This window comes from Telmatherina bonti (assembly GCF_933228915.1).
Source record: "Telmatherina bonti genome assembly, chromosome: 19".
NCBI lineage: Eukaryota > Metazoa > Chordata > Actinopteri > Atheriniformes > Telmatherinidae > Telmatherina > Telmatherina bonti.
The window spans coordinates 28,715,929-28,726,339 of record NC_136617.1 but is presented as its reverse complement, the minus strand read 5'-3'; the positions used below and the strand labels follow the sequence as shown (position 1 = coordinate 28,726,339).

General features: G+C 40.3%; 1 protein-coding gene across 1 annotated transcript; it reads left to right on the top strand.

The window, feature by feature from the left end:
• Positions 1–242: 242 nt before the first annotated feature.
• srfbp1 (serum response factor binding protein 1) lies at positions 243–3,025 on the top strand (the record flags this gene model as incomplete). Its single annotated transcript, XM_079258769.1, has 3 exons — positions 243–251; positions 796–1,215; positions 1,331–3,025. 3 exons carry the CDS (start codon positions 243–245, stop codon positions 2,549–2,551), a joined length of 1,650 nt encoding a protein of 549 aa, XP_079114895.1. The 3' UTR covers positions 2,552–3,025.
• Positions 3,026–10,411: the final 7,386 nt, after the last annotated feature.

The window sequence follows — 10,411 nt, the reverse complement described above, 5'->3', positions numbered from 1 at the left end:
GAAATAAATAAAAACAGTCCACCGAAGGCCCTCCCCTTTTCACGACATGCTGCGTCGTCCTGCCAACGTCTGACGTAATCACGTTCTAGACGCAGAAAGCATGGCTGCTCCCTGCTAGTCGAGGCATTTCTTTTAACTTTTAGCAGTTTATATTTATAATCCCGCTTGAACAATAAGTGTGATTGAAAACTGTCACACTACAGGTTTTTTTTTCTCCTAATCTGGGCTGCAGTTTTCGCTACATGCGTAAGGTACGAACATTTAAGCTCTAATTTATTCAGACAAATGTACCCATGCTTCCCAAACCACGTTTGTTTTTGCTCTCTTAGTTAGTTACAGCACATAATTCCTGTTTTCAGCTTTAATCAGCTATGAAAACACAATTTCATATATTATTCCATTTAGAAAAAGCAGAATGATCTGAATTTTTACTGAGAAAAATGCATCAGGGCGACATTTAACGTTTTCTTTAATGTAGCAGTATTTTCTTAAGAACAAAATGCCAATAAGTTATTTATTTATTCTGTTTACAAAGTTATGTTAATGGGGCAGTTTTTGATTTTCTGATACAAACATGTTTTCTTAAACATGAGTATAAAGATATTCAATTTAGAAAAAGCAGAATGATCTAAATTTTTTACTGAGAAAAATGTTTAATGTTTTCTTTAATGTAACAGTGTTTTCTTATGAATAAAAAAAACATTTATTTGTTTATTTATTTATTTATTCTGTTTACAAAGTTATGTTAAGGGTGCAGTTTTTGATTTTCTGATGCAAACATGTTTTCTTAAACAGATGATGAGTACAAAGGAAGAAATTGTGCCATCTTTTGAGGAGCAAGTGGAAGAGATAGAAGAAGAAGAAGATGATGATGATGAGAGAGACGAAAAAAGCTGCGATAGTGATGAAGAAGGGGAAGGCGGAGATGACGCAGAAAGAAAAGTAAAAGTGACGCCACAAGCTGAAAAACTTCCAGTACCTGCTGAAGCTACGAAGAAACATCTGCAGACCAACGTCCTGAATCTCAACAACGAGGTGGTGAATATGAGGAAGGAGGTGAAAAGAATTCGGGTTTTGATAATCAGGAAACTCACACGAAACATTGCTTCACTGAAGAAGAAGAAAGGCAAAGAGGAGGAGGTTGAGCGGAACCAGCGGAGAGCTGCGAGACTGCTAGAGGAGGTCCACTGCATGAAGAACCTCACTCCAGACCTGGTAGGGTTCTTCTAACAAACCACAATCTATGCAGTCATTTCAAAGTAAAAGATTTTGAACTTTTCATGTGTAGTCTTCCTGTAAGTCCTCTAATTTATTTATTTTGTGTTTACAGGTGACCAAAACAGCCTTGCAAAAGAATCTTAATTTTGAGCAAGTGTGCAAAAACCCCAAGTCCACCATATCTGACCGCGCTGTTGCACGCATTGCCACCCATCCACAGTTTAATAAGAAGATTGAAAGCATCAAAGCTGCTATAAAAGCCTTTAAAGAGGAGCGTGTGACAGGTTTAAAGCAGGAAGGAAAGGCAAAAGTCCAAAAGCAGGTTGAAAAGCAAACGCCGCCTTCTAAAGACAAGAAGAGGAAAACGGAGAATGAGAAAAAAAAGAAAGATGGTGCTTTGGACTTGAAAGAAACAGCGGACGATGAGGGGTCACATGTTAGTGAAAGCTCTCAGGCTGCAGCCGATATTCACAAGCAAGCAAAGCCAGATTCTGCAAGCGGTAAAAGAAGCGGCGTAACGGAGGCTGTGCAAAATAAACCTGAAAGTAACGCGGCAGAGAAGATTCCAGTTCTCCCGCCTGCCTCTGCGGCGCTCCGGGAAAGAGCAGCAGAGGATGAGAGTGATGTGGAGGCATCAGATGATGAAGAGAAAGAGTACTTTGATGACAGCACCGAGGAACGGTTCCACAAGCAGTCGTCTCAGTCCGAGGAGAGCGATGACGGAGATGACTTCTTTGTAGGGAAAGTGAGCAAATTCAAGAAGAAGAAACAGAAAGGCGCCGAAAAGGAGAAGGAAGAGAAAGGACAGGAAGTGAAAAAGGACTCGACTGACAATTTGAAAACTTCTGACAAACTCCAGAGTGAACTCGACGAGCTTGAGTCCCGGCTGAAGTCCAGAGCAACCTCACTTCAGTCCGTTTTCTGTTCATCCCTGACTGGGACGAAGGTGGGAAGGGGCTCCAGCAAAGGGAGAGGTGGGGGTAAATTTATGGACCACGGGAAACCAAAAGGTGAGACTGGTCTCGACGGAGATTTTAGCAAACAAGTTAAGTTTCAAAACAAAGAGCAAGCAGCTTCAAAATTTGGGTCCAAGTACAGCAAACCATTTCCTGAGGCCACAGGTCCTCAGTCTGACGAGAGGGGCGCTGCATTCGCTGAGAGGGGGAGGGGACATGGCCGAGGGAAGGTTCAACGGAGCCACTCCGGTGGAGGTTTCATCTCCCGTGAATCTGCTCTCCATCCATCCTGGGAGGCCAGTAAGAGAAGGAAGGAGCAGCAAGGACAGATCATGGCCTTCCAGGGGAAGAAGATTAAATTTGATGATGATGACTGAAGGCATGTCTTTTTGTGTCATATCTTGTATTACATTGCAGTAAAGTATATATATATATATATATGTGTATATATGTGTTAACTGCAATAGACTGGTGACTTGTTGGTGGGACATGCTGCGGCTTCCTCGCAATCCCAAACTGGAGTAAACTGTACAGAAAATGGATTGATTAATCAACCTGATTTTTTTTTTTTTTTATTTATTTACAAAATACCCACAGAAATCTGTTATTCACATTTAGAAATGACTCATTTAATAACTAATAAGTAAGGCAAGTACGGCTTCTGTTTGCAAGTACCAGTATGTCCTCACAGCTTTGTAAGTTAAACTTTGGAAGGTATAATCTATTTTTTCTCTTTTTAATATGACCTGTAAACAATTTTTCCAGATTGTGTAATGCTTGTTTGTCATTACTTTTATACACTTTTGCTTCCAGAGATAACTCAGTGCATGTAAAACTAGTGTGACCGAACATTCCCTATTTAGTTTCCTTGTAATTGTGATTTTAATAATAACAGAATTTATATTTACAGATGCCATGTGATGTGTACAGATTTTAAAAAGTTATAAACATTCTTTCAAAATTTAAGGTGTAACTCTTACTGAGTATGATGATGGAAATTCTCCAGGAGACTTGGGTTGGCGAGGTGGTGTTGGAGGAGCCACCCCAAGAATTGACAACCAAATTCTGACAAATAAGAGTAAAGTTACTCTTGCTAGAGAAAACCTCGGGTACTTGTGTAAGTGAATGCAGCATGTAATGTAGGGTTGCTGTTCTAAATCAGCACAACTTTCTTTTATTGTTTTTAAAGGAAATTGTAATAGGCCATACATGCATATCGTAATAGACTGCTACTTTGTTCTGTATAATTTCTTTACCACTTTAGATAGGATAGTGTTGAAATATTTATGACTTTAAAAAAGGTCGCTACTTCAATGTCAATTAATTTTCGAAACTGGGCAAAAAGACTTAGAAAAAGACATAAACTGAATATGAAAGGGGGAAACGCAACAACAGAACAGAATATTTTACTGCGTACTTTATTTTGAAAGGCAGGTTGTTACATCCGGTGAGTGTCACAAACGCAAACACTCAAATTTCGCTGAAATCCAGAAGGATTTACAAACGACTTGCTTCCTATAAAAGTTATTAACGTGGCTATAATTCAGGACACTGGAACATGATGGATTTGAAGCTTTTGTCTCTGGAAAAACTACATAAATCCTGCTGCAAAGTTGTGTATCAGCACTACTACAGCGAGCGTCCTTACAGAAGTTATCAAGTCTGAGACCACAATGTCAACTGTTCAGGTTAGATTTTACTGACACCAATAATGATTTGATGAAGTAATGTTTTTGTCTAAATTACAGTCTTTGTGCATGCAGTTATAGTAATGTTATTTCCCATTGACAGAAGACCGCTGAAGTTGCAGGACATCTGTGCAGCCTTGATGCTCAAATCGCTCGTGGGAATAACTTTCACTTGCAAAATGTGACAACAGGGCCGGATTAAAAGTGCAGAGGCCCCTGGGCCCAGAGTGTTCCAGGGGCCCCGTTCCACACCATAACATTGTAAAAATTTGTGAATGACACACTGTGAAGTGTATCTCTCAGCCACTGGTACCAGTAGCAATACACTAGACACTGTGGTGTAACTATCTGGCTTTTATATACATTTTGTTTAATTTTCAAACTGCGGGTGTTTTTCCCACATGGGCTCCCAATGGGTGTGGGCCCGTGCTCATAATGCCCATTGGATAATCCGGCCTTGTGTGACAATGTTATGATTTTTGTCAGGATAATCATTAGTTACCTTTGGTCGAGGTGGATTATAATGATCAAATCTTGAGTGGTATAACTGGGCACCTCAAATGTTTTATCTTGAGAGGGGTTTTACTTAGAAACGCGCAGGGGCGTCGCCAGGAATTTTGGGCCCTATGAAAGACAATGGCATAGACCCCACCACTTGATCGCAAATTTTAGATTTTTGGTTTTGCTTCAATTGCTTCAAGCTGAAAAAACTAAAAACTTTTCATTGGAATAATAAAGATCTAGGGCTGAGTTTAAGCCTTTATGGGGCAAGTGACTATTTTTGATCACTTTGTTTTCTTTCATATACAGTATGAAACTTTTTTTTTTTTTTTTTTTTTGTGAATGTAACAACAGAACAGAGGTCTTGGTTCATACCAGAAGTACAATTTTAGGTTAAGATTTCTAATTTGAAGGCATTTCATGGAGTGCCCTATGAAGGGTTAAATCACAGTGCATACATCTAACTAGGTTATTTTAATATAAATGGTTTATCAGTTTATATTACTTTTATATTTTACTGCAACCTTTGAAAAAAGTATTTATTATTTTAAATGAAGGTTTAATGATTTTCTTGTGTAGTTTGTACATCTTTTCGGGCCCCTAACAAGTCATGGGGCCCTTAGACTCTTCCTAACTCTTCCCCCCCATATGGCGCCTCTGGAAACACGATTGATGAACATAATTTCTAAATACATTTACAGTGTGTATTCTGCAAACTAAAAACAAAAGGAATATATCTGGTTACATTTCTCCACATTTTTCAGGTTTCCCAAAACGAAAGCGAGGTGGAGGAAGTGGCCCTAAGTAGGGAAGGTGGTGTTGCCGCAGACATGACTCCGCTCTGCAGCGAGCACCTCAGGAGGGACTGTCTGGCTTAAAGATGGTGTTGTGCCATCAATTTTCCAGCTCATCTTCAAAAGGTATGTGTGTCATTTGTGGCAAGTGTGGGGTGGATAGTTAATCCCAACTGACGACGCCACATTGGGAGTTAAACTCAAAGAAGTATTGACTTTAAAAAGACACTCTGGTTCAGTTAACTTTAAATGGCAAGAGACAGGATCCAGGTTAAAAAGGTTTATTTACAAAAAATTAAATAAAAGGAAACCAATAAATTAAAACAATGTCTTCAGTGCTGGCAGTCATACCGACGGGGAGACTGGCAGGTCAGGAGCGCCATCCCCAGCACACAACAAGTTTCAGACCCATGTGCACACAGAAGGGGAAAACCCATGCTCAGTAGTGCAGGATTACGCTGCACATTTACACAAAAAGGAGGGATTCCACCAACTAAGGGTCCGGGCCACCACTGTCTCACTCCTCCAGCACCTGAAGAAAAAAAGAAACAAATGATTTTTAAAAATAAAACTGATTCTCTAAACAATAATTTGTAAGTTTGTCACGAACAGGATGAGTTCAGGACAAAAGTTAAAAATCTCAATTTAAAACCAGCTCCTTACAAACCAGGTCCAGCTTGGGAGCTAAACTACTTCTTCCTGCAGAGCTGCAGAAAACAAAAAGATTCATTTCAAATTCTGGCAAATTGAAACAAACAGCAGAATTTGTCGAGGCCTTAGCCACGGTAGCAGCAGTAAGCTGCTTTTGGAAGGTGGCAGGGAAAGTCTATTTCAGGCCCAGTCAACATTCATGGTGTCCACACAGAGATGACCAGCTTGAGATCTTCAGCTAACCTCTCCCAGCATTTAAATCTACTACATACTCCACAAGAAATGAGAACTTTTTCCTCGTTTTTGTGGCCCCGAGAAGAAAATGACATCATGTTGTTCTTGCTGACATGGTTGAAGACAGTTCTCAACACATCGGGGTGGCAGAAGTTTTTTTTCTTGTTGGGCTCTAAGAAGTATTGTGTGATTGGCTGGACATTAGCGGGGGGTGTGGTTAACATGGAAAAGCAGAAAGCGTAAAAGTTGCCGCCATAGACCGTATGTGAAAGATGGACGGAGCCTATGGCGGTTAAAAGTAAAGCCTATGTGGAAGTGCATAAAACTGCAGTTCCCCCTTCATCCACTAGGGGCTGCAAAACAGAGCAAATCCCCATAGACTCCCATGTTAAAAAGACCAACTTAACAGCAGAAATAAACATGTTTACAGCCTGGTTCAAAAATCCATTTTTGGTTAATAGGTCAGGTTTACCTTCATGACAACTGTGGGGGGAGTGAATTTTTATTTCTAACTCTCCCGTTTAAAAGTAATTTAATCTCAAAGTTCGGCATATTTAGGGGCGTGTCCTTTTGATTGACAGGTACCAATCTCTGGCTTTAAGCCAGAGGAACGTAGAACAACCGCGATTTATAGCAGGTTGACAACACGACTTAGCTTTAGCCCGCTTACCTCCGTTAGCTGGTTAGCTACAGAAAGCTCGGAGTTCACGCGATGTCAATCATCCACCATGACGCTCACAGCCCCCCTCTCAGCTCCACCTCTTTGCCCATATTTGTATTTTCCAGGCGAGACGACACACATGCCTCTGCCAAGATGGCGATGGTAGGAACTAGGGCTGGGCGATATATCGAATATACTCGATATATCGTTGCTAGTCCCCTGTGCGAATATAGAAAATGCCTATATTCCTCATATTCGAGTATCCTGTTGTCACACAGGTGTTTTTAGCTGTGGGCGGGGTTTTCTCACTCCTCCTCGACTCGAGAGTTAAAGCAAGTGCATCTAGTTACATACATAACGTGAGCTACGTGCTACGTCATGAGAGGCAGCGTGTAGCCACTGTTGCCAACTTGGTGACTTACACGCTAAATCTGGCGACTTTTTGTGAAAAGCGACAAGCGACAAATCTAGCGATTTTTACTAGAGTTATTAGAAACTTTCCTGGTGTTTTCCTGACTTTAAAGCGCATATTGTAAAGTTATTGTCAGAAAGAGAGTCTCTTCCCGTCCTAAAGCACTCAGTCGCTCCGGCTGCAGCTGCAGCCAGTCAGAGGAGCAGAGAGGACACCTGCACGACTCCACCTACAGTCACAATGAACAGCCAAATCCGCCACTGATCCCGCTCCGGATTACAGAGTGGGATGTAAATTGCAAAGTTTTTCACGTTACACAAAAATAATTCATTATATTTGATTACATTCACAACCTCTGTCACTTACTCGCCTCATCCACTGTGTGTGTGACACAAGCATATTTACCTAGCTCGTCATGTCTCTAGAAAGTACAGAAAGCAGTGGGAATCAAATCCTGAATTAAAAACTGTCTGAAGCCGTTTATTGGAGACGATACGAGGACATTCTGCCTGTATTATTAGACTGATTTCTATGCTAAACTCTGCGATAAAAAAAAAATACACGGCAACTCAAAAACGTATCCATAAAGCAAAGCCTTATAATAGTTCATCATTTGAAAAGTCCCCCCCTAGAGCACCTATTTTCATACGTTGCATTTATTACATCATGGAAAGGCACTTTATTTTGTTTTAAAATGACATGTTTGTGCAACTGCTTTAACTTTTCAATAAATACGGTTTTGATCAGTTTGCTTTGTTAGAATTTCATCCTTTTGGCATGAATGTTTAAAATCAGCATATCTTAATGCAGTATGAACAATTATGTTTTAATGGAGACACAAAATCATCTTACTGATGTGATTGTATGCACCAAAGCATTCATTCAAGGCGAAGGTAAATATCGAGATATATATCGTATATCGTGACATGGCATAAAAATATCGGGATATTACTAAAAGGTCATATCGCCCAGCCCTAGTAGGAACCGCCCACCGCACTTCAATTCAGCTTTTCAGAAACCTATGGTGACGTCACGGAGACTCTGTCCATCTCTTCATATACAGTCTATGGTTGCCGCTTCCGCATTTTTGCTGATGCATGCAAGTAAAACAGATTGTTTTGCTAAAACATCTGATGAAGGTGGTGAGAAAGTATGAACATTTTTACATGTTGCATTGAAACATACTGACCCTGCCGTGTCCAAAACCCGCCCTGCCACGGACAAAGCCTCTCTGTAAGTATGAAATAACCGTGTTCGTTGCACATAAAAGCAGACATCCCTGCCTGCAGCGATCCCGGCCCGTTGCAGACAAAGCTTCTCGTGGAATATGAGCGGACCCGATGAAAAAGATTTTCTTTTCTTGCTCTTGCGGCCTCGAGAGTTCTCGCTTCTGGTGGAGGAGGTAGCATGTCTCCCAGAGAGAGTCCATCACACATGAAGCTGCAGCACTTTCAGGGGATGCAAACCAGGAAGCCGACGGAGACTTGTGGTCGTCTGCACACTGAACCTGCAGCAGCCATCTCCTTTTATAGGCTGGCCGCCTCATGCTGTTGACGTGACGGCAGCTGTATCGTAGCAGAAGGAAGGAAATGTTCCTCTTTCTGCACGGGAACAACAATTCAAGCTGTAAAAGTTTGATATCTTAATATACACGTATGAGATTAAATGTCACACAGTTTTTATTTCTGTGTGTTATTAAATGTGGTGTGTATCACAACACATTTTAGACGCCCAAAACTTCATGATCCAAAATGCTGCAGCGAAGGTTCTGATGAGGACTAGCTGGAGAGGTCATATTTCCCCAGTTTTAGCCTCTACAGTTGTGCTCATATTTATTCATACCTTTTCATTAAAGAAGGAAAAAAACAGCTGCCTGTAAAATAAGCTGAAATTGACTAAAGTTATAATAAATAAAAATTTTTATTAAAATCATTACATTATTTTCTGATTCTGTTTAAATAGAATTTTTTTTTTTTTTTTTTTTATAAAAAGCAAACAAATAAGATAATTTATTACATATTACATCACTCATAAACTAATATTTAGTTGAGCAATGTTTCCGCTCCAGTCAGGTGTTTTCTGTTCCTCTCAGTCAGACTTCTGCACCTGTTGACAGGTATTTTTATGTTATACAGGAAAGTGCTCTAATTTGTCCAGAACCAATTTGTTTGTTTTTTCTTTTTTTTCTTAAACTAAATTAAATGAAAAAACAGTGTCTTATATTACTAAATTATATTTTTGCAAATTTTTAGTTATTGTTCCTTTTTTAAGTCTCCAGTTATTTGAGTGATTGTTGTAAATTCAGTCGTTTCTTTAATGAAAGGGGACGAATACATATGAGCACAACTGTATACACTGGCTCCCTGTTAAATCCAGGATAGAGTTTAAAACTCTCCTCACATATAAAGCTCTCCATGACCAAGCTCTATTGTACATCAAGATCTAATAGTTCCATAGATTCCAAATGGAGCACTTTGCTCTCAGACTGTAGGTTTACTTGTGGTTCCAGGGTCTCTCAGAGGACAACGGAAGGAAAGGCCTTCAGCTACCAGGCCCCTCTCATATGGAATCAGCCCCCAGTCTGGGTTTGGGAGGCATACACCCTCTCTACCTTTTAGGATCAAGCTTAAGACCTTTCTTTTAGATAAATCTTATAGTTACTGATAGTCTCACCATCCCTTAGTTATCCTGCTATCGGCCTCGGCTGCTGAGGGACGTTCCATGATGCACTTTCATTTCATCTCTTTGCTCCTTCTCTTCCATGTAGAAACACATGACAGTATTGTCATCATTGACGTATTTCTATGAAGTGGCACCATACAAATAAAGCTGGACTAAACTTGTGTTATTTCAGTCTGGAGCAACAAGAAGTGCAGCCACTTCTGGAAGAGCAAAAGACAACGTGTCAACTGACGTGTCTCCAAGATGCACCTCAGCCTAATGTGAGTATTTGTAATGTCACAAACAAATGAGAGTATGTATGCGGCTTGTCATATTAAATACTTGTCTTTGTGACACTCAGAAAGGTCTATGATGGTGTTACTAGTCCAGTGTTTCTCTGTTCCGGTCCTCAGCCCCCCCTGCCCTGCATGTTTTAGACATTTTCCTCCTCTAAAGCACCTGAGTCAGATTATTGAACTTCCTTAAGTTCTTTGCAGACTCTTAATGAGCCCTTTATTTCATTCAGGTGTGTTAAAGTATGGTTGCCTATAAAATGGTGATTCTTAACCCTTTTGCAACACAGTACCCTTTGTCAAATATTTTTTCAGCCAAGTCCCCCCCTAACCATTGCAAAG